We start from the raw sequence: 24,423 nt of genomic DNA, 5'->3' as shown, positions 1-24,423 counted from the left end.
TGTGTCTCTCATGAATAAATAAAATATTTTTTAAAAATGGGGGGGTATGCCTGAGTGTCTCAGCAGTTGAGTGTCTGCCTTTGACTCAAGGCATGGTCCCAGAGTCCCAGGATGGAGTCTTATATCAGGCTGCCTCGAGGAGCTTGCTTCTCCCTCTGCCTCTCTATGTGTCTCTCATTAATAAATAAAATCTTTTTTAAAAAATAAAAGAAAAATAGTAAAATCAACTATATCTATAAACATTGATCTTCGGATTCACAAAATGAAAGGATGTAAAGTACAACATTATATACAGATGTAGTAAAAATTAGTGCTTTTACAATGTGCTGAAAGATAATGAACCATCAACTAACTATATACAGCTTTAGGTATAGATGTTATATATCAATCTAAGGGCAACCACAAATCAAAAACCTTCTATAAATATGCAAATAATAGAGAAGAGAATTCAAACATCACTAAAAAAGGCCTCAAAACACAAGAAGCAAGAGAAGAAAGGAACAGAGAACTACAAAAATAATGGCAAAACAAGTAACAGAATGGCAATAAGTACACACTTACAAATAATTACCTTGAAAGTTAACTGAATAAATGACCCAGTCAAAAGACATGGGTGATGGAATGAATAAGAAAGTAAGATTCACCTATATATTGCCTACAAGAGTGTCATTTCAGACCTAAAGTCACAGGCAGATTGAAAGTGATGGAATGGAAACACCTTCCTCATGCAAATAGAAGTGAAAAGAAAGCTGGGGTAGCAATACTTAGACAAAACAGACTTTAAAACAAAGACTGCATAGAGAGACAAAGAATGACATTAAATAATGAAGAAGGGACAATCCCACAAGAAGACAGAACAACTGTAAATATTTATGCACCCGAAAGGGGGCATCCAAATACAGAAAGCAACTATCAACAGACATAAAGGAAGAAATCAATAGTAATACAATAATAGTAGAGAATTTTCACACCCCACATGCATCAATGAATAAATCATCCAGACAGAAAATCAACAAGGAAACTGTGGCTTTGAATGACGCATTGGAAGAGATGGATCTAACAAATATATTCAGAATATTCTATCTGAAAAAAAACAGAATACACAAATTTTTTTCAAGTGCACATGGAATTTTCCCCAGAGGAGATCATGTTAGGATAGAAAATACGTCTCAATGAATTTAACAAGGCTGAAATCATATCATGCATCTTTTCTGATCACAATGGTATGAAACCAGAAATCAATCACAAAAAAAGAATCAGGAAAAAAGAAAGAATCAGGAAAAGAAGCTTAAAAAAAATAGGCTCTTAAACAATGAACGGATCAACCAATCCAACAAAGAGAAAATAAAAGGAAACATGGAGACCAAGTAAAATGGAAATGCAAGAGTCCAAAGTCTTTGGAATGCAGCAAAAGCTAAGAAGGAAGATAACAGCAATCCTGGCCTACCTCAAGAATTAAGAAAAATTGCAGATACAGAACGTGACCTGAAGTCTAAAGGAGTTATAAAAGGAAGAATTAAGCCCAAAAACAGTGGAAGGAAGGAAATAATGAAAATTAGAACATAAAGAAAGGAAATAGAAACCAAAGCAAAAAAATAGAACAGATCATGAAACAGAGCTGCTGGTTTGAAAAGATAAACAAATTGGATAAACCTTTAGCCAGAGTCATCAAAAAGAGAGAGGATAAAAAGAAATAAAATCACAAATGTAAGAGGTGAAATAACAACCAACGCCATAAGAACACAAAGGATTATGAGAGAATATTATGAAAAATGATCTTCCAACAAAGTGGGCAATCTACAAGATATGATCTATTCTTAAAAACATATAAACTTCTACAATGAAATGAAGAAGAAATAGAAAATTTGAACAGACCAACTACTAGCAATGAAATGGAATCAGTAATCATAAACCTCTCATCCAAAAGATGAGAACAAGATGGTTTCACAAATGGATTCCACCAAACAATTAAGGAACATTTAATACCTATTCTTCTCAAACTATTCCAAAATACAGAAGAGGAAGAAAAGCTTCCAAATTCATTCTACAAGGCCAGCATGACCCTGATGCTCAAATCAGATAAACATATGACAAAATAAGAAAACCACAGGCCATGTCTGTGATGCAAAAATTCTCAACAACAACAACAAAATTCTCAACAAGATTTTAGCAAGCTGAATCCAATGAGACATTAAAAAAAAAAAAAACATTCACTCCCATCAAGTAGGATTTCTTCCAGCGATGCAAGTGTGGTTCAATATATACAAATCAATGTGACAGATCACAGTAACAAGAGAAAGTGTAACCACCATGCCAATAAATGGAGAAAAAGCATTAACAAGGACAACATTCATTCATTATAAAAACACTCAACAAAGTATGAATAGAGAAATATACCTCAACATAATACCTCAAAGTTCACATATGAAAAAGCCACAGCTAACGTCACACTTGGTGAAAAACTGAGAGCTTTCACTCGAAGTTCAGGAGCAAGACAAGGATGTTCACTCTAACCACTTTTATTCAACGTAATACTATGAGTCCTAGTCATAATGATCACACAAGAAGAAGAAATAAAAAGCATGCATGTTGGTAATGAAAAAAAAAACTTTCACCATTTGCAGCTGACATGAGACTATACAGAAAAATACATAAATATTCTACCAAAAAAACTACTAGAACTAATCAATAAATTCAGTAAAGTTTCAGGATATAAAATTAAAGTACAATAATTTGTTGCATTTGAACATGCTCCTAAAGAAGTTGTAGAAGAAAATTAAGAAAAAATCTTAATGTGAGACAAGATCCCATCAAAATCCTAGAGGATAACACAGGCAACATCCTTTTTGAACTCGGCCATGGTAACTTCTTGCAAGATTCATCCATGAAGGCAAAAGAAACAAAAGCAAAAATGAACTATTGGGACTTCATCAAGATAAGAAGTTTTGCAAAGCAAAAGATACCATCAACAAAACTCAAAGACAACCTACAGAATGGGAGAAGATATTTGCAAATGACCTATCAGATAAAGGGCTAGTTTCCAAGATCTATAAGGAACTTATAAACTCAACAGCAAAGAAACAAACAATCCAGTCATGAAATGGGCAAAAGACATGAACAGAAATCTCACAGCAGAAGACATAGACATGGCCAACAAGCACATGAGAAAATATTCTGCATCACTTGCCATCAGGGAAATACAAATCAAAACCACAATGAGATACCACCGCACACCAGTGAGAATGGGGAAAATTTACAAAGCAGGAAACCACAAATGTTGGAGAGGATGTGGAGAAAGGGGAACCTTCTTGCACTATTAGTGGCAATGTGAGCTGGTGCAGCTACTCTGGGAAGCTGTGTGGAGGTTCCTCAAAGAGTTAAAAATAGAGGAGGGGCAAGATGGTGGGAGAGGAGGGTCCCCAAGTCACCTGTCCCTGCCAAATTACCTAGATAACCTTCAAGTCATCCTGAAAATCTACGAATTTGGCCTGAGATTTAAAGAGAGAAGAGCTGGAATGCTACAGTGAGGAGAGTTCATGTTTCTATCAAGGTGGGAAGACGGGGGGGAAAAAGAAATGAAACAAAAGGCCTCCAAGGGGGAGGGGCCCTGCGAGGAGCCGGGCTGAGGCCGGGGCGAGTGTCCCCAGGACAGGAGAGCCCCGTCCCGGAGACGCAGGAGCTGCACCCATCTTCCCGGGGAGAAAGGCCTCGCAGGGATTTAGAGCAGGACCCCAGGAGGGCGGGGATGCCCTCAGGCTCCCTGGGACACTAACAGACACCTGCGCCCTGGGGAGAGGGCGCCGAGCTCCCTAAGGGCTGCAGCGCGCAGGGCTGGACCCAGGAGCAGCTCGGAGGGGCTCGGGCGGAGGCTCTGCGCAGAGGGGGCTGCGCGGCCACGGGAGGAGCTCGGAGGCGGCTCCGACAGAGGAAGAGGCTCCCTGCGGAGGGGGCTGCTCGGCTCCGGGAGCAGCTCGGAGGGGCTCAGGCGGCGGCTCCGCAGAGAGGGGGCTGCCCGGCTGGGAGCGTGAATCCAACAGCACAGGCCTGGGAGCACAGGGCACCGGGACACAGCCGAGGATCCGGCTTCCCCCGGGACAGGCAGAGGCCGGGAGGGCCCAGGACCGCAGGGACAGGACTCTCCTGCCCCAAGCTGAGCAGATCAGCGGCCCCGACCCTGGAGCATCCAGGCCCCTGCAGACAGAGAGCTCCGTATTTACTGCGGGAGCTGAATTCAGGGCTCTAGAGCTGGCCGCTGCCACTGTGATTGTTCCTCCTGGGGCCTCACAGGGTAAACAACCCCCACTGAGCCTCACAAGGACCTCACCGGATAAACAGGATAAATATCACTCACTGGGCCCTGCACCAGGCAGGGAGCAGAGCAGCTCCCCCAAGTGCTAACACCTAAAAATCAGCACAACAGGCCCCTCCCCAAGAAGACCATCTAGACAGACAGGGGAAAAACAAATTATTGACCAAGCAGCACTGGAAACTTCCAGGGAAAATCAAGGGACTTACAGTATTACAGTATACAGAATCAGAGGATACCCCCCCCTTGTTTTTGTTTTTGTTTTCTTTTTTATTTCTGTTTGCTTCCCCCAACCCCTTTTTTTTCTTTCTTTTTTTTCTCTTTTGCTTCTCATTTTTTTTCTTTTTTCTTTTTTCTCTTTTCATACCTTCTTTATTTCCTCTCTTTTTCTCCTTTTCCCAATACAACTTGTTTTTGGCCACTCTGCACTGAGCAAAGTGACTAGAAGAAAAACCTCACCTCAAAAGAAAGAATCACAAACAGTGCTCTCTCCCACACAGTCACAAAATTTGGATTACAATTCAGTGTCAGCAAGCCAATTCAGAAGCACTATTATAAAGCTACTGGTGACTCTAGAAAAAAGCATAAAGGACTCAAGAGACTTCATGACTGCAGAATTTAGAGCTAATCAGGCAGAAATTAAAAATCAATTGAATGAGATGCAAGCCAAATTAGAAGTCCTAACGACGAGGGTTAACGAGGTAGAAGAACGAGTGAGTGACATAGAAGACAAGTTGATGGCAAAGAGGGAAACTGAGGAAAAAGAGACAAATAATTAAAAGACCATGAGGATAGATTAAGGGAAATAAATGACAGCCTAGGGAAGAAAAACCTACGTTGAATTGGGGTTCCCGAGAGTGCTGAAAGGGACAGAGGTCCAGAATATGTATTTGAACAAATCATAGCTGAAAACTTTCCTAATCTGGGAAGGGAAACAGCTATTCAGATCCAGGAAATAGAGAGATCTCCCCTAAAATCAATAAAAAACATTCAAAACCTCGATATTTACTGGTTAAGCTTGCAAATTCCAAAGATAAAGAGAAGATCCTTAAAGCAGCAAGAGACAAGAAATCCCTGACTTTTATGGGGAGGAGTATTAGGATAACAGCAGACCTCTCCACAGAGACCTGGCAGGCCAGAAAGGGCTGGCAGGATAAATCAAGGTCTTAAATGAGAAAAACATGCAACCAAGAATACTTTATCCAGCAAGGCTCTCATTCAGAATGGAAGGAGAGATAAAGAGCTTCCAGGACAGGCAGGAACTGAAAAAATATGTGAACTCCAAACCAGCTCTGCAAGAAATTTTAAGGAGGACTCTTAAAACTCCCCTTTAAGAAGAAGTCCAATGGAACAATCCACAAAACCAGGGACTGAATAGATATCATGATGACACTAAACTCATATCTTTCAATAGTAACTCTGAACGTGAATGGGCTTAATGACCCCATCAAAAGGCACAGGGTTTCAGACTGGATAAAAGAGCAGGACCCATCTATTTGCTGTCCACAAGAGACTCATTTTAGACAGAAGGACACCTACAGCATGAAAATAAAAGGTTGGAGAACCATTTACCATTCAAAAGGTCCTCAAAAGAAAGCAGGGATAGACATCCTTATCTCAGATAAACTAAAATTTACCCTGAAGACCGTAGTGAGAGATGAAGAGAGACACTATATCATACTTAAAGGATCTATCCAACAAGAGGACTTAACAATCATCAATATATAGCCCTGAATGTGGGAGCTGCCAAATATATCAATCAATTAATAACCAAAATTAAGACATACTTAGATAATAATACACTTATACTTGGTGACTTCAATCTAGCACTTTCTACACTCGATAGATCTTCTAAACAGAACATCTCCAAAGAAACGAGAGCTTTAAATGATACACTGGACCAGATGGATTTCACAGATATCTACAGAACTTTACATCCAAACTCAACTGAATACACATTTTTCTCAAGGGCACGTGGAACTTTCTCCGGAATAGACCACATACTGGGCCACAAATCAGGTCTGAACCAAAACCAAAAGATTGGGATCATCCCCTGTGTATTCTCAGACCATAATGCCTTGAAATTAGAACTAAATCACAACAAGAAGTTTGGAAGGACTTCAAGCACGTGAAGGTTAAGGACCATCCTGCTAAAAGATGAAAGGGTCAACCAGGAAATTAAGGAAGAATTAAAAACATTCATGGAAACTAATGAGAATGAAGATACAACCATTCAAAATCTTTGGGATACAGCAAAAGCAGTCCTGAGGGGGAAATACATTGCAATACAAGCATCCATCCAAAAACTGGAAATAACTCAAATACAAAAGCTAACCTTACACCTAAAGGAGCTAGAGTAAAAACAGCAAATAGATCCTACACACAGCAGAAGAAGAGAGTTAATAAAGATTCGAACAGAACTCAATGAAATCGAGACCAGAAGAACTGTGGAACAGATCAACAAAACCAGGAGTTGGTTGTTTGAAAGAATTAATAAGATACGTAAACCATTAGCCAGCCTTATTAAAAAGAAGAGAGAGAAGACTCAAATTAATAAAATCATGAATGAGAAAGGAGAGATCACTACCAACCCCAAGGAAATACAAACGATTTTAAAAACATATTATGAACAGCTATACGCCAATAAATTAGGCAATTAGAAGAAATGGACACATTTCCGGAAAGCCACAAATTACCAAAACTGGAACAGGAAGAAATAGAAAACCATAACAGGCCAATAACCAGGGAGGAAATTGAAGCAGTCATCAAAAACCTCCCAAGATACAAAAGTCCAGGGCCAGATGGCTTCCCAGGGGAATTCTATCAAACGTTTAAAGAAGAAGCCATACCTATTCTACTAAAGCTGTTTGGAAAGATAGAAAGAGATGGAGTACTTCCAAATTCATTCTATGAGGCCAGCATCACGTTAATTCCAAAACCAGACAAAGACCCCACCAAAAAGGAGAATTATAGACCAATATCCCTGATGAACATGGATGCAAAAAGTCTCAACAAGATACTAGCCAATAGGAATCAACAATACATTAAGAAAATTATTCACCATGACCAAGTAGGATTTATTCCCGGGACTCAAGGTTGGTTCAACACTCATAAAACAATCAATGTGATTCATAATATCAGCAAGAGAAAAACCAAGAACCATATGATCCTCTCAATAGATGCAGAGAAAGCATTTGACAAAATACAGCATCCATTCCTGACCAAAACTCTTCAGAGTATAGGGATACAGGGAACATTCCTCAACATCTTAAAAGCCATCTACGAAAAACCCACAGCAAATATAATTCTCAATGGGGAAAGACTGGGAGCCTTTCCCCTAAGATCAGGAACACGACAGGGATGTCCACTCTAACCACTACTATTCAACATAGTACTAGAAGTCCAAGTCTCAGCAATTAGACAACAAAAAGACATTAAAGACATTCGAATTGGGAAAGAAGTCAAACTCTCCCTCTTCACCGATGACCTGATACTCTACATAGAAAACCCAAAAGACTCCACCCCAAGATTGCTAGAACTCATACAGCAATTTGGCAGTGTGGCAGGATACAACATCAATGCCCAGAAGTCAGTGGCATTTCTATACACTAACAATGAGACTGGAGAAATAGAAATTAAGGAGTCAATCCCATTTACAATTGCACCCAAAAGCATAAGATATCTAGGAATAAACCTAACCAAAGAGGTAAAGGATCTATACCCTAAAAACTATAGAACACTTCTGAAAGAAATGAGGAAGACACAAAGAGATGGAAAAATATTCCATGCTCATGGATTGGCAGAATTAATATTGTAAAAATGTCAATGTTACCCAGGGCAATTTACACATTTAATGCAATCCCTATCAAAATACCATGGACTTTCTTTTTTTTTTTTTTTTTTTTTTTTTACCATGGACTTTCTTCAGAGAGTTAGAACAAATTATTTTAAGATTTGTGTGGAATCAGAAAAGACCCCGAATAGCCAGGGGAATTTTTAAAAAGAAAACCATATCTGGGGGCATCACAATGCCAAATTTCAGGTTGTACTACAAAGCTGTGGTCATCAAGGCAGTGTGGTACTGGCACAAAAACAGAACATACATCAATGGAACACAATACAGAATCCAGAAGTGGATCCTCAACTTTATGGTCAACTAATATTCGATATAGGAGGAAAGACTATCCACTGGAAGAAAGTCTCTTCAATAAATGGTGCTGGAAAATTGGACATCCACATGCAGAAGAATGAAACTAGACCACTCTCTTTCACCATACACAAAGGTAAACTCAAAATGGATGAAAGATCTAAATGTGAGACAAGATTCCATCAAAATCCTGGAGGAGAACACAGGCAACACCCTTTTTGAACCTGGCCACAGTAACTTCTTGCAAGATACATCCACGAAGGCAAAACAAACAAAAACAAAAATGAACTATTGGGACTTCATCAAGATAAGAAGCTTTTGCACAGCAAAGGATACAGTCAACAAAACTAAAAGACAACCTATAGAATGGGAGAAGATATTTGCAAATGACGTATCAGAAAAAGGGCTACTTTCCAAGATCTATAAAGAACTTATTAAACTCAACACCAAAGACACAAACAATCCTCCATGAAATGGGCAAAAGACTTGAACAGAAATCTCACAGAGGAAGACATAGACATGGCCAACATGCACATGAGAAAATGCTCTGCATCACTTGCCAGCAGGGAAATACAAATCAAAACCACAATGAGATACCACCTCACACCAGTGAGAATGGGGAAAATTAACAAGGCAGGAAACCACAGATTTTGGAGAGGATGTGGAGAAAAGGGAACCCTCTTACACCGTTGGTGGGAATGTGAACTGGTGCAGCCACTCTGGAAAACTGTGGAGGTTCCTCAAAGAGTTAAAAATAGACCTGCCCTACGACCCAGCAATTGCTCTGCTGGGGATTTACCCCAATGATACAGATGCAATGAGATGCCGGGACACCTTCACCCCGATGTTTCTAGCAGCAATGTCCACAATAGCCAAACTGTGGAAGGAGCCTCGGTATCCATCGAAAGATGAATGGATAAAGAAGATGTGGTTTATGTATACAATGGAATATTACTCAGCCATTAGAAATGACAAATACCCACCATTTCCTTAGACATGGATGGAACTGGAGGGTATTATGCTGAGTGAAATAAGTCAATCGGAGAAGGTCAAACATTATATGGTCTCATTCATTTGGGGAATATAAAAAATAGTGAAAGGGAATAAAGGGGAAAGGAGAAAAAAATGAGTGGGAAATATCAGAAAGGGAGACAGAACAAGAGAGACTCCTAACTCTGGGAAATGAAACTCTGGGAAATGGGTGGTGGAAGGGGAGGAAATGAACTAGGGGTGGTGGAAGGGGTGGAAATGAACAGAGGTGGGGGTGAATGGGCGACGGGCACTGAGGTGGGCACTGACGGGATGAGCACTGGGTGTTTTTCTATATGTTGGCAAATTGAACACCAATATAACATAAATTTATAATAAAAAAATAAAACTAAAAAAAGAAAACAGTCCTGTTTACAGTTGCACCAAAAGGTTTAAAATACCTACCAATAAACTTAACCAAAGAGGTGAAACACCTGTACTCTGCAAGATATCAAACAATTATTGAATACTACATCTAAAACTAATGATGAACTACTATCTGTTGACTAACTGAATTTATTTTATTTTTTTTAATTTATTTTTTATTGGTGTTCAATTTACTAACATACAGAGAATAACCCCCAGTGCCCGTCACCCATTCACTCCCACCCCCCACCCTTCTCCCCTTCTACCACCCCTAGTTCGTTTCCCAGAGTTAGCAGTCTTTACGTTCTGTCTCCCTTTCTGATATTTCCCACACATTTCTTCTCCCTTCCCTTATATTCCCTTTCACTATTATTTATATTCCCCAAATGAATGAGAACATATAATGTTTGTCCTTCTCCGACTGACTTACTTCACTCAGCATAATACCCTCCAGTTCCATCCACGTTGAAGCAAATGGTGGGTATTTGTCATTTCTAATAGCTGAATTTTAAATAAAAAAAAAACCTAACCTGCTGATGAAAGAAATTGAAGATGGTAAACACATCCATGAGCAAATTCCACTGGGAGAACCAATATTAAAAAGTCCATACAACCTAAAGGAACCTACAGACTTAGTGCAATTCCTATTGAAGTACCAATAGCAGTTTTTCACTCAACTAGAACAAAGAATCCTAAAATTTGTATGGAACACAGAAGAGCTTGAATAGCCAAAGCAACCTTGAAAAAGAATAAAACTAGAGGTATCACAATTCCAAATTTCAAGATATACTACAAAGCTGTAGTAATCAAAACAATATGGTCTGGTCCAAAAATGAACACAAAGATCAATGAAACAGAATATAGAGTCCAGAAATAACTCCATTCTTGTATGGTCAATTCATCCATGACAACGGAAACAAGAATATACAATGGGGAAAAGACTTGTCTCTTCAACAAATGGTGATGGAAAAATTGGGAAGTCACACACAAAACAATGAAACTGGACCACTGCCTTAAACCATGCACAAAAATAGACTCAAAATGGATGAAAAGCCTAAATGTGAGACCTGAAACCATAAAATTCCTAAAAGAATACAGGCAATAATTTTTTTGACATCAGCCATGGAAATATTTTTCTAGATGGGCTCCTCTGGAAAGGGACACACAAGCAAAATTAATACACTGAGATTACAATTAAATATAAACTCTTGTTCAGTGAAGGAAACTATCAACAAAATAAAAAGACCACATACTAAATGAGAGGAGATGTTAGCAAATGATGTGTCTGAAAAGAAGTTAATATTCAAAATATAAAAAGAATTTACACAATGGCACAACCAAAAAAATTCCAAGTGATCCAACTGAAAAATAAGCAGAGGACATGAATAGATATTTCTCTAAAAAAGAAATACAGGGGCACCTGGGTGGCTCAGTGGTGAGCGTCTGCTTTCAGCTCAGGTTGTAATCCTGGGGTCCTGGGATCAAGTCCCACATCTGGCTCCCAGTGGGAGCTTGCTTCTCCCTCTGCCTATGTCTCTGCCTTTCTCTGTGTGTCTCTCATGAATAAATAAAATATTTTTTAAAAAATAAATAAAAATTTAAAAATACAGATGAGCAGCAGTTACATGAAAAAATACTATCACTATCATGGGAGAAATTCAAATCAAAATAATGAGATATCATGTCATAAGGGGTAGAAGAAGAAACACAAGAAATAAGTGTTGTTGAGGTTTGGAGGAAAAGGTACCCTCATGCACTGTTGGTGGGAATGCAAACTGGTGCAGCCACTGTAGAAAATGGGATGTGAGTTCCTCACAAAAGTTATAAATACCATAGGATCCAGTAATTCCATGACTGGGCATGTACCCAAAGTAAGTGAAAACATTAATTTGAGAAGAGAGCTGTACCCCTACGTCAACTTCAGCATTATTTACCACAGCCAAGATATAGAAGCAACTCAAATGTCCATCCATACATTAATGGACAAAGAAGATGTAGTATATATTCCGTAGAATATTAATCAGACATTTAAAAAAGAACAAGATCTTGCCATTTGCAACAATGTGAATGGATCTAGAAGATATGTGGCTAAGTGAAAGAAGTTAGTTACAGAAAGACAAATACCATATGATTTCACCCATATCTGGAATTTAATAAAGAAAAAAATGAATCAAGACAGACTCAAATATAAAGAACAAACTGGTTGTTGACAGAGGAGAGGTGGGGGTAGAGGAATGGATAAAAAAAGGTGAAGAGGATTAAGAGAACTCTTATGGTGATGAGCACAGAGTCACATATACAATGGTTAAATCATTATATTCACACCTGACACTAACACTGTTACTTACACACAAATAAAAAATTTAAAGAAGAATAGCAGTAAGACAACAGATTTACTGATTTTGTTATCTTGGAATGAAAAAGTGATACATTAAGTTTCTGAAAACATTAATAAATTGGGAAAATGGGTATATTATCATAAAATTGCTTATATCTAGATATATAATTGAGTAACGCTGGCAAGTCTGTGCAGTATAAGCCAATTATTTCTACCCCCAGAATTATAAAGCCCCCTCGTATCTTCTTCAGCAAATTACCTTAATTCCATACATAAAAATTCTCCAATTATGAATTCAAATGTGTAAACCTTAAAATTGTATATAAAGGAAATATACCTCTTTTCAAATTCAATTAACTAGGGGCATAGTCTCATATCTAAAATATACCTATATTCAAAAAAAATATATATATATACCTATATTTACTACATACATACAAATAAAATACCAAATGAAATACACTATGATGAAATGAAATCATACTGATACAGATGCATTTCTTTTTTATATGACTTGTTAATGTGGGAAGATATTTTCAACTGTATGGGAAAAGTTAATAATAACCTACCACAACAAATCCTGAAGTTATAGAAAGCTGCACCCTCCTTAGAAAGCCAATCTTCTTTGTTACAACCTGTCACAGAAAGGAGCCTTCACAGTATGTGTGATGAACGTATATTTTAGGAATTTATATGAATATAATACGTGAATTAGAGAATAAGCAAAAGAGAAAAGTGAAGAATTTGGAAATATATGAATTGGTAAATGCAAGTATCATTTTAACATATTAAAAAATACCATTATATGTTTTTCTTCTGAAACAGATTAAAAACTCTACTTAGTACAATATTATCCATATTAGAAGTTGTCTTGATAGTTTCTTTTTTTAAGATTTAATTTCTTATTTTAGAGAGAGATACAGAGAGAGCCCAACCCAGGACAGAGGCAGAAGGACGGGGTGGGAAGACAGAGAAGCAGACTCCCCACTGAGTGGGGAGCCTGATGTGGGGCTCAATCCTACAACCCTGAGATCATGCTATGAGCTGAAATCAAGAGTTGGATGCTTAACTCACTGAGCATCCCAGGTAGCCTCCTACCCAGGATTTTGAGGACAAGTTTTCTCCTAGATTTCAAGCTCCACACCCTGTGTCTGAGTTCTCCAAGCTTTACTTGGGATCTATTGAAGGTCTTTTTTTTTTAATCACCTCTAAGTGTGGTCCATTAGCCTTCAGGTCTGATTTGCATTCTTCCTGAAGGAACTTTGTTAGCCTTTGATCTAATTCCTGTTTGAAATGAGACTGCTCCTAATGGAACAGGGCTAGCCTTTATTTAGTCTGAGATTTTTAAATTAATTAAATTATTAATTATTAAATTAATAATAAATTAAATTAATAAAATAAAAATAAATAAAATAATTATTAATTATTAAATTATAATAAATTAAATTAAATAAATAAAATAATTAAATTATTTAGTCTGAGACTTTTAAAAGCAGACCTTCCCAGTTGGGACCGTGCCAGTTGGAATTCTGTAGGCTTTGGCCCTATTCCCTTTTGCACCTGCACTCTTCCCATTGGAACTGTGCCTGTTGGAACTGCCCTAACCTCCAGTCTCTGATCTGTTTGGGACTGGAATGTTCTCTCTGAAACTGAGCTGGCTTTTGGTCAGATACTTTTGGAAACAGGCTGTCCCTGAAACACTTCTAAGAAATGAGATCACGGTCTTCAAAATGCTCTGAGGCAACTTGCCCCTGGGACTCTGGATGGTTTTATGCTTAAAAACACTGGTATGTATATACAATGGAATATTACTCAGCCATCAAAAAATGAAATCTTACCATTTGCAATGACATGGATGGAACTAGGATGTATTATGCTAAGTTAAATAAGGTAATCATAGAATTACCCTGTGATTTCACTCATATGTGGAATTTAAGAAAACAAAACATAGGATCATAGGGGAAGGGAGGGAAAAATAAAATAAGATGAAATCAGAGAGATAGAAATCATAAGAGACTCTTAAGTGTAAGAGACAAACTGAGGGTTGCTGGATGAGGCGGGTGAGGGGATGGGGTAACTGGGTGATGGGCAATAAGGAGGGCACGTGATATAATGAGCACTGGGTGTTATATGCAAGTGATGAATCAATGAACTCTACCTCTGAAACTAATAGTACACTACATGTTCATGAATTGAACTGAAATAAAGTAAAATTACACTGAAAAATAGAAAATTAAATGAAAAAATTAAATAAATAATTAATTAATTAATAAATAAATGCAAACTATGGTCCATCTGCATGCACATTTATAAATAAGTGGACTGACTTAAACAGAAATCATTTTAGAACTTCAATGGCCATGATGGGGAACTTCCTATCATTCCAACCTTAATTTTCTCAAAGCTGAATTGGGCAAGCATGGTTTTAAAATTGACAAACCTAAACGCGGTACCTACTTCAATTAGTATTTTGAAGCTTCCAAATGCTATCAAGAATTAAAAACTGCATTTCTCCAAATACAATTTATAAACTAAATGAGGCAAGCTTATAATTAAAAGGACAAAAAAGGGTTCCGAGTCTTCTTTCCCACCTTCTTTGTCTACAGAAGGAAGGCAACTACCTAGTGCTCAGGACACACCTCTGGCACCACCCGCCCCTGCTCTTTCTGTGCCCTCTCACCTCCTCTGCTCTCTCCCTCTCATCCTTTTACCAAACCTTCCTTTTCCTCTGAAGCTCCCTTGCTCCCTCCTCTCCTAAACCTAAGCCTTTGAAATTAAGGCTTCTGTGGATCTAAACAGACCCCATATTTCTGAGTTATTTTCTCTTTCCTTTTTTTTCTTAAGTACAGTTGACACACGATATTATGTTAGTTTCAGGTGTACAACTGATTTTGCAAGTTTATACATTATGCTCTGTTCACCACAAGTATAGCTACCGGTAGTCTATCCCTTTACATCACTATTACAACATCATTGACTGTATTCCTTACACTTTGCTTTTTATTCCTGTGACATACTCCATAACTGGAGGCCTGTTCTCTCTATCTCCCCTTTACCCATGTTGCCCACACATGACAGAAAATGCTCCGTGGGCTCTCCTTTGTTACAAAATGCAGATGATTGGCATCTCTGCTCCCCTCCTCATACCTCTTCACAGGAAGACTGCATCCATGTGTGAAATCTTCTGGCCTTACAAGAGACATAAAGTCTCCAAAGAAAAACTCTAGTTTGCTCAAATTCAGGTTAGATACATAGGTCACCTGATCTCAGAACAAGGGCGACGTCTGGATCCAGGGAGACTCGAGGCATCCTCAATTTCCCACAACCTAAAACTAAGGACCAATGACCAGGCTTTCTTGGATTCCAGTTGGCTACTTTCAGACCTAGGGACCTGGTTTAGAGCCAACATATGCTTAGGGATTGTCATCTTGCTTTTGATTCTGTACTTGCTATCTCTGAATCCTTTGTAGAAAGGCTGTCCCTGATGAGGTGATGCTGGCTCACCGGCCTCAATCATAAGCAGATACAGATCTCATATGGGACACACGTGGGAATTTCTGCCTTCTAACCCTCCCTGTTCCTCAACTGTCACTTAAGTGGTTTACATCTTCTGTGCACATTGCCTCCAACATGAGACATGCCAGCCAGAAAAAGGCCTTGCTGGCACTGAAATACAATCCAACCAAATGCAAAGAACTTGACTGATGATCACAAATCCTTCCAAGGAAAGTTTTCTAAAGTTTTTAAATCAGGGCAGCCCCAGTGGCGCAGCGGTTTAGTGCTGCCTGCAGCCCAGGGCGTGATCCTGGAGACCTGGGATCGAGTCCCACATCAGGCTCCTGCATGGAGCCTGCTTCTCCCTCCTCCTGTGTCTCTGTCTCTCTATGTCTATCATAAATAAATAAATCTTTAAAAAAAATAAATAAAGTTTTTAAATCACAATTAGTTTACATACACTGGTATATTCCATTCAGGTTTACAATATAGTGATTCAAGGCTTTCATGCAACACCTGGGGCCCATCACAAGTGCAGGACTTAATCCCCATCACCTGTTGCACCTGTTTCCCTGCCCCCCCACCTCCTCTCTGATAACCATCATTTTGTTCTCTAGAGTTAAGTCTGTTTCTTGGTTGGCCTCTTTTTTTCTCTTTGCTGATTTGTTCTATTTCATAAATTCCACATATGACTGAAATCACATAGTAGCTGTCTTTCTCTGACTTAATTTGCTTATCAAGGAAAATCTTGCTCAGAAGGTGAAAAGTCTTAATGGGAAATGTCACAAAACAGAGTCAGGAGATTTTGGCAGGGGAAGCTCTCACATACAACCACTCCAAATAATCGGGGGACCCAACAGGAAGACATGGACTTGACCTGCACATTGATACTTCACTAATCCAACTAGAGGAACTCGTTTTCTCTTAAAAAAAAAAAAAAAAAAGAGAGAGAGAGAGAGAGGGATTCCTGGGTGGCGCAGCGGTTTGGCACCTGCCTTTGGCCCAGGGCGCAATCCTAGAGACCCGGGATCGAATCCCACGTTGGGCTCCCGGTGCATGGAGCCTGCTTCTCCCTCTGCCTGTGTCTCTGCCCCTCTGTGTGTGTGTGTGACTATCATAAATAAATAAAAAATTTAAAAAAAGATTTTATTTATTTATTCATGAAAGACACATACAGAGAGAGAGCGAGAGGCAGAGACACAGAGGAGAAGCAGGCTCCATGCAGGGAGCCTGATGTGGGACTCGATCCTGGGACTCCAGGATCATGCCCTGGGCCAAAGGCAGATGCCAAACCATTGAGCCACCCAGGGATCCCCAGAAACTCGTTTTCTCATGTCTCTATCACCACCTCACCTCCTCCAACAAGACTCACCCGCTTTCCACAACACTCTGAACTACCAGATGCTCCAAGGACTTTCTGTTCACAACAGCCCCCAAATTAGGCCCCTTTTCTCCTGAAAACAGTGAGACTCTCCAATTCTCCCTAAAGTGCCTAAGGTTTAGTCACAGCTTCTTTGTCACGCATTCATTCTTACTTCCAAAAAATCCAATTTTTGCTGATAAATCCCTGAGAGTTTCTACCTTTTAAGGTTACAAACAGGAGGGCAGTTTGTGCTTTCACCTCAGGCTCCGGTTCCAGGAGGACACAGAAAGTGGGACCCCAGCTCCCCATTCTCGGAGGAGCTGAGAGTCAGCAGTTCCTGTATTTACGTCGCCGCTGAGTGTGGCTCCAGTTCCTCTGATTTGGGGTCAGGATTTCTCCCCAGAAACAAGCCTGCATCTGTAATAAACCAACCACAGCATCTCTGACGTGGCGTCGAGGGGCCCCCCAATCCACGGATCCCTGAGTAAAATACTTCTTGTTCAAACACCCTCAGGGAAAATGAGGACCAAACGACGGGAACAGCCCAGAAAACACAAGGGATTGTGCTGCTCACTCACTGACCAGCGTGTCCCGGGGGAAGCCCCCCAGAGGCCCCTCCTCAGCACTCGGCCCGGCAAGGCAGCCTCTGTCCCGCTCGTCCCTCAGGAGACGCCAAGTAGCTGCAAAGGCCCCAGGGTCTCCCCGGCGCGGGCGGCAGAACCTGCTGGAAACGCAGCTCTGGCTCTCTGTCCTGAGGCACCTGCAGCGCACTGGGCTGGATCCTCCTGTGGCTGCACAGGCCCTTCCCGCCCTGAGGCGCCCTGGGTCAGCGCAGCCGATGCGCGCCCTCTGCTGGCCGTGGCTGCGCACGCAGAGACCCTGCCCCTCCCTGGGGGTGGCGCGCGCGCGCCCTCTGCTGGCCGTCCTGGGAATCCCGGCAATGCTCAAGGTCCTGGCCCCTCAGCTGGAGGCAGAGAGGGCGCTCTGCTCCAGCCAAGCCATCTCTCTCTATGACAGATCCTGAGGCTGGGCCCCACAAATCCATGCAAAGGAGGTGCTCCCATCTTCCCAAGTGAAATGACCTCTGCAAAGCTCAGCCCCAGGAAGGTGGGGGCAGTGGGCTCAGGGAATCTGATGCCCAGAATTCCTGCCTCCACTGGTCCCAACACTCAGATCCCCTTCATAGACCCCTCCATCCTCGTCCATGGTTCCCCCTCTACACCCCTGGACCAGGAGCCTCCATTCCTCCTTGTAATTCCTCTTTTCTCTGCTTCTCCCTACCCTGTCTTCCTCTCTTTCTTCCTCTCACTTTCTAGGACTTGCCCCCACCACCACCTCCCCATTCACTTACTGTCTCTCTCCCTGACAGTCTCTGTCTCTCCTCAGGCCCTCAGATCTTCTGCTCTGTGTAGCCCTGTCTAGGACAACAGGGAACCACATCTCCTCTCTTTCCTGGTCTCCTGCCATGTTTCAGTCCACAGCCTGCTCCCAGGCTGCTTAGGCTGACCTTGGCTGCAGCAGTGAGGTCACCAGTCACCCCTGGACAGCATGTGGACAGACAGACCTTAACACCTTTGTGGCCCAACCATCACCCCAAAGCTGCTGGAGGATGGCTGCCTCCACAGCCTGGAAAGGAGGGCTCCGCAGGATCATGGAGCTCTGGTGCAGAATGGATTGGCCTGGAGGACCTAAAAAGATCCAGAAGCACACACCCAACTTCCCCATCTTCTCCTGCATGGTGGGGGAACAATGGGTCTCCCATCATTGACCTGTTCCCTGCCCATTACTTCATAGGAAACTGTGGGAAGATTGTGGGTCTTACCAGGAAAACTGCCACTGTCAGCTCCCTCAGAGCTCACCTAGATTTGTTCTGTTGGGCGCAGCTGGTATGGGGAAGCCAGTGCACAAAACTTGCCTTAATGCAGGGCCTCCTCACCGGGTTTCCAGGGCCACTCCTGACCCTTTGTTCAATTCTCACCATCACAATAGACCACTTGCTTGGGGACAGACACTTGTCCTGCTGATCACTTCATACCCACTAAACCAGCAGGAGACATGTGCTCAAGAGCATCTACCAACAGTAAATAAAACAACCAACAGATCTAAATACTAGATGAGTCCACCTCCCCCGAAGTTTTCCTGGGCCTTTTTCAGTAAAGATCCCACAAAGGGTAATCTTGTGGCCATCCCCCATCACCACCATTTCTGCCAGTTTGTTTACTGTGTATGCAGGATTCACATTATGCCCTCAAGGGGAGGGATGGTAGGTCCTGGTGAAAGCAGACGCTGACATGGAGAAGGAACCATGAAAGGTTTATTAGGAGGATAACAGGAGTGACAAAGCACAGGGGACAGGATTGGAAGGGGAAACACTCTGACCCTTAGGCAGATCTGACATCTTTTCTAAATATGCTCTCTGCACAGCCAGGTTGTTACTGTTCCAGGAAGTCTTCAAATCTGAAACAATCCTGTAAGGCAAAGAGGTTTGGGGTTATTTCAATGGGATCTTCTGTTTTGCTATATGCATTTTGCCTTTACAGTATATGTGAGGCCTTAAATGAACAATTGAGGGTATGGCTGCCTCTGTGAATCTATATTATAGAAAATAACTTTCATCACAGCTCTGATATAAATCTCTGAATGTACGTATTCTCATGAATACCCTTTACTACCTTCTTGGCTAGGACCTGTAAGTTAATAGAAAAAAAGAGGGTTTTTGCCTTATCTTTGAAATGAGGATTGCCAATCTCTGGGCTGAGGTGTTATACCCTTAGTGGTAGTTTCAGGGACTTAATGAACATTTTTTGATGATTATCTGCATGGATCTATTTTCATGTAAACAGTGAGAAGGGATGGTGGCCAACAGCCCAATTATTTTGCATAATCTTTTTTCTTTTTTTTTTTTTTAATAGAGAGAGGAAGGGCAAACTTGTGAGCAAACACGGGCAGAGGAAAGAGAGAGAATCCCAAGCAAGCTCCACACTCAGTGCCGAGCCCAATACGGGACTTGATCTCAGAACCTTGAGATAATGACCTGAGCAGAAATCAAGAGTTAGATGCTTGCTTAGCTGACCGACCCACCCAAGTGCAGATTCTTTATGTACCTCAACTCCTATTCCTCTAATGACCTCAGAAACCAATATGGTCTCCATTTCATAGATAACAATGCTGTGGCTCTGAGTAAGCCCCACTGAGAGCTAGTACTAGGGCCAAGACAGAGGCAGAGCCACAGGATATTGTGATGGAAATTCAGGGAGATGCAAAGCTGCAGACAGGGTGGTGACAGCCGATGCAGAGGTGCGGTGACAGGGCTCAAGCTAGTGTGGCTCCTGGTCAACCCTGAATCCCCCACTAAGGGTCTGGCTCAAGCTGAAGGCCAATCAGTCACTCAGCTGATCTAGGTCCGATCCTCACATTTTCTCCCTAGGACACACAAATTAGGGCAGATAAGACTCCCAAAAGAACCAATTCAACTTCCCAAATCTCCATGACATTCCTTCACACAGTTCATAACCTTCAGAAATCTGAGCAAACAGCAATCTTTATCAATTATAAATTAACTATGGCGACAATGACATTTTGATACAAATAATAGCATTATCCACTCTGTGTGATGGAACAGACTGGGTATGTATCTCATGATGCCTTCACACTCACTTCTCAAGATGCTGGCCTGCCAGAAAGGGCTGCTCCTCTAGCTGAAGGTGGCCAATCCACACCCCTGAGCACCTCCAATCTTCTTCTCATCCACAACCTCCTGTTTCTGTGGGATCCAGGGCGCCCTCACTTGTCCTTCAGATATGTTGCTGGTGCTTCCCTCATGTGTAACACAACATCTCTGATGTTTAATTAATGTGTACCTCCCTTCTATCAGACTCCTTAAATTCCTAAAGTTGAGAGTGGGCCTTGTCCCTCCCAGAGTACAGAATATTGTCTCTGTACAATGTGCACACCCTGACCTGCTGTGCCCAACACTCGGTAAAGAGCAGCTCTCCTTCCCCACAAAGGCACCTGCCAACCATCTCAGTGTGACTAAAAGACAAAGTCTATCACATGTATCTCCTGAGCAATTGAAAAAAGTTAGTCTTTAGCAACATTCCTATAACTCCCATAATACGTGAGGCCTGCATGGGTCCTGCTATTCCTTACAGATGATGCACCTGCATCTATATCTGAAGAACACCATAGAAAAGTCAGAAAGTCCATCCCATTGGAAGTGACTGTGCCCTCCACACCTGCCTCCTGTATGTGCCACTGTTTCTCTCTCTCACCTCTCTTGTGGGACAAGAGAGCTTTTCCACAAGTACTAACTGACTGCTGAGGAGTAGGGGGAGACCCCTACCCTAATGATTAATAAAGGGACCACAGCTCTGCTTTCAGGGGTTTATAATTAATCAAATGACAGATTAAACTCAACATGCTGAAAATGAAGTGAGAGGTGTGTTTCATCCATTCTAGAACAACAAATGTGGAGTCTGGACATGACTGTAATGAATATGTGTCTGCCATTCTGCAAGAGAGGTGGCCCATAGCCACTTCTTCCTAACAATGGCCCCACCGCACTGCTCAGTGTGTGGAAATAGCCAAGTACAACCCATGAATATCCTGAGAACTTCAGAATGTTACAATGTCCCTAACCAGGGGTCCCTTTACAGTGTGAGGCCCTCAGTACAAACTCTGCCTTTGCTCCACCAACACAACCCTAAGGTGGTGACCTGGAAACAGAGAAGCCTATAGGCTCCCACATGAGGAGTTTGCATTTGGAAAGGTAAATGACACCACACACACACACACATCCCAGCATATACCCCACAGACGCAGGGCCAGGACAGGGTGCTGCCCAGAGAGAAACAGGATTCCAGAAATGGTTACAACTGAAAACACTCCTAGTACTTACCTGATCTTTCTCTGGGACCTTCTTGGGCACGGTGTTACTCTCATCCCCTTGAGCAGCACAGGCTTCTGAATGGGACCTAAGCCCTAGAAGGGATGGAGGTGTATTCAGACTGGCATTGACCATGCAGTGTTGAAGCCAGCCCTCTACACCTGCCCCACTCTGTTCTACCCTCTCCCACTCTCAGGTCCTCTTCCAGAGGCAGGAAATTCTCACAGGTCACTGCTGACCCCTAACACAAAAGGGAGAGCCATCCCTTACCCTTCAGGAAGGGACCACCAGTCCCCCCTTGCTTCAAGCTTTTACAGATCTAAGAAAACAATGGTGATATGCTTGGGCTCAACCAGCTGACAAGTAAGTGACAAATGTGTCCCAACACTCCCAGAGCCTGAAACTTGGTCTCTGAATACTTCCTATCTACAAGACCAGAATATTGGCTGTTCCACACAATGAACATCACCTTCTCCAAAAAAGCACCTGCTCCCCCAGATAAGTATGGGGGAAAAAAACAAGCCCAACCTATACATCTGCTGACAAATTTCAAGAATGTTACAGTATCCCCAATTGGGATTCCTCTTGCAAATCCAAGCCCTCAGCACAAACTCTGCCTTTGCTCCACTGACCCAATAAGAAAGAAGAGATGGATAACCTTTGCAAGGCAGCTCATTCAGTTCACATCACCCTACCCTGTGGTGTAGGTCGGGGTGCAGGGTGAGAACCCCAAGGCCACTGGGTGGGTAGAAGGAGATGTACCCTGGGGCCCCAGCATGGTGATGAAGGGGTATCTGTGGAATATGGTAGACAGAGTGGGCCCAGGACAGGAGCTGTTCCTCTTGAATCCACAGGGTTCTTCAGAACAAAAATCAAAGGTATGTTGCTATGAAAGACAGAAGCAGAATGCCCACCAACCTGAAACCCAAAGAAGCAGGTGTCAGCACCTAGCCCTTTATTCACCCTCAGCTTCCAGGAGAGCAGAGCACCAGGGCCAAGAACCCTAGGCCTCCCGTTTGATGCAACTACATAGTTCAGGGGCAGGGAAAAAATGCCAAAGGAAAGAATTTAATATTACCACACATCACCAACCATCTCTCAGAAGGCAGGATGTCAAGGTATCTTGTCCTACCAGTTGAACAGAGGCCATGACATTCAACCCAAAAGGAGCATATTCCAGACAGACAGGAATTTGTGGCCAGGCCCACTCTGTTCCCCACATCCAGCGTGGCCACGGAGGGTTATGTATACTCAGTAAGAACAAACACAGTGAAAGGCAATGGGAAGCCCAGTGTCCACAAATAGAATCACAGCCACTCATGGGTTAAACTGCTGCTGCCAGCCCCCTCCTGACCCCACCCTGCTTCCCTCCCTGACAAGGGATCCTCTACTGCCCACAGTGCTATTCATGGCCACAGACACCTCTGAAGAGATGCAAATTTTTGGAGTCCTACAGGGGACCTGGAAAAGTGTTTTCGGAGAGGAGCACGATCCCTAAGTTACAAAGAACTACTTCTGTGGATCTGAATCACCGTCAGCCAGAATGCTCCTTAGCTTAGGCATGGAGCAAATGTAGAGTCCTTTGGTGCCGTGGACTGCTGAGGAGCTGATTCTACATCACTGGATGCAAACAAATGTGTCTGGAGAGTAGGTGTGAAACTCCAGTGGTGGGTCAGGGGAGACCCTGTCAGCCGGCACAGCCACCCAAACCACAGGAGAACCCGTTCATAGGCACACAACAGAAACCATGGGTTAGGGGTTGGCCCTGCAGGTGGTTACTGGTATTCCTTCTTCATGGCTGCTGGTCCCGTGGACATTTGCTACTACACCTGTGTCACCTGGCAGATCATCTCACCCAGGACTCACCTGAAGGTATTGTAGGTCGTGTCCTTACCCAGTGGATGGAATGCACATGAGGTAGCAAACCTTCTCTACCAACACTCAAATTTGTCCAAAGTACATAGCACAGAGTACCAGGCAGCGCATGGTTTTTCTCATTTTCCATCTGTGATGATTACTGCAGACATACCCCCAGGTTAGTCTCCTGACCCAAAACCCAACAACTCTACCACTTCCACATGAAAGCAAACAGCAAAGAGGCAGCTAGACAGGCAGACTTTAGTGCAGAGAGAGGAGTCACCATCCTCAAGTTATTACACACACACACACACACACGGTGTGTGTCCTGCCATCATTCATCTCTAAGCATCTGTGACTTTGGGAGTCAACACCTAAGGTGAGGATCTCTAATGGAGAAGCCTGTAGGCTCCTGGGTAAACAGCTTTCATTTTAAAAGGCAAACATGCCTCAGACAGATCACAAGACACACCGAACAGTCACTAGGCCAGAACAGGGTGCTTCCCAAACTGGAATAATCTTCCAGAAATGGCTACAACTGAAAACACCAACAGCATTTACCTCAGCCATCTCCAGGTCCTTCTTAGGGACGGTAGTGTTGTTCATCTCAGGAACTGGTCTAGATTCTGAATCTGAC

The 24,423-nt window shown here is 42.2% G+C and overlaps 1 protein-coding gene across 21 annotated transcripts in view; it reads right to left on the bottom strand.

Moving 5' to 3' along the window:
• Window positions 1–24,423, bottom strand: part of LOC112640290 (transport and Golgi organization protein 1 homolog) — a 91,351-nt gene that overhangs the window by 35,100 nt on the left and 31,828 nt on the right. For 3 of the 21 annotated variants that reach the window (XM_025416331.2, XM_025416333.2, XM_025416338.1), the window contains exons 1-2: window positions 18,867–19,008; window positions 17,303–17,461 (exon numbers count right to left, since the gene is read on the bottom strand). The exons of 3 other annotated variants lie outside the window; for them this stretch is intronic. In XM_025416331.2, the coding sequence (XP_025272116.1) occupies window positions 17,303–17,353 (51 nt within the window). In that variant the 5' untranslated portion in view covers window positions 17,354–17,461; window positions 18,867–19,008. Of the gene's footprint in view, window positions 1–12,755; window positions 12,822–17,262; window positions 17,462–17,622; window positions 17,860–18,395; window positions 18,526–18,866; window positions 19,010–24,423 lie in introns of those variants that run through there. 15 more of the 21 variants (XM_049111336.1, XM_049111335.1, XM_049111340.1 and 12 more) reach the window with 12 other exon arrangements.

This window comes from Canis lupus, chromosome 6 (assembly GCF_003254725.2).
Source record: "Canis lupus dingo isolate Sandy chromosome 6, ASM325472v2, whole genome shotgun sequence".
Lineage (NCBI taxonomy): Eukaryota > Metazoa > Chordata > Mammalia > Carnivora > Canidae > Canis > Canis lupus.
This window is presented reverse-complemented; position numbering and strand designations above follow the sequence as displayed.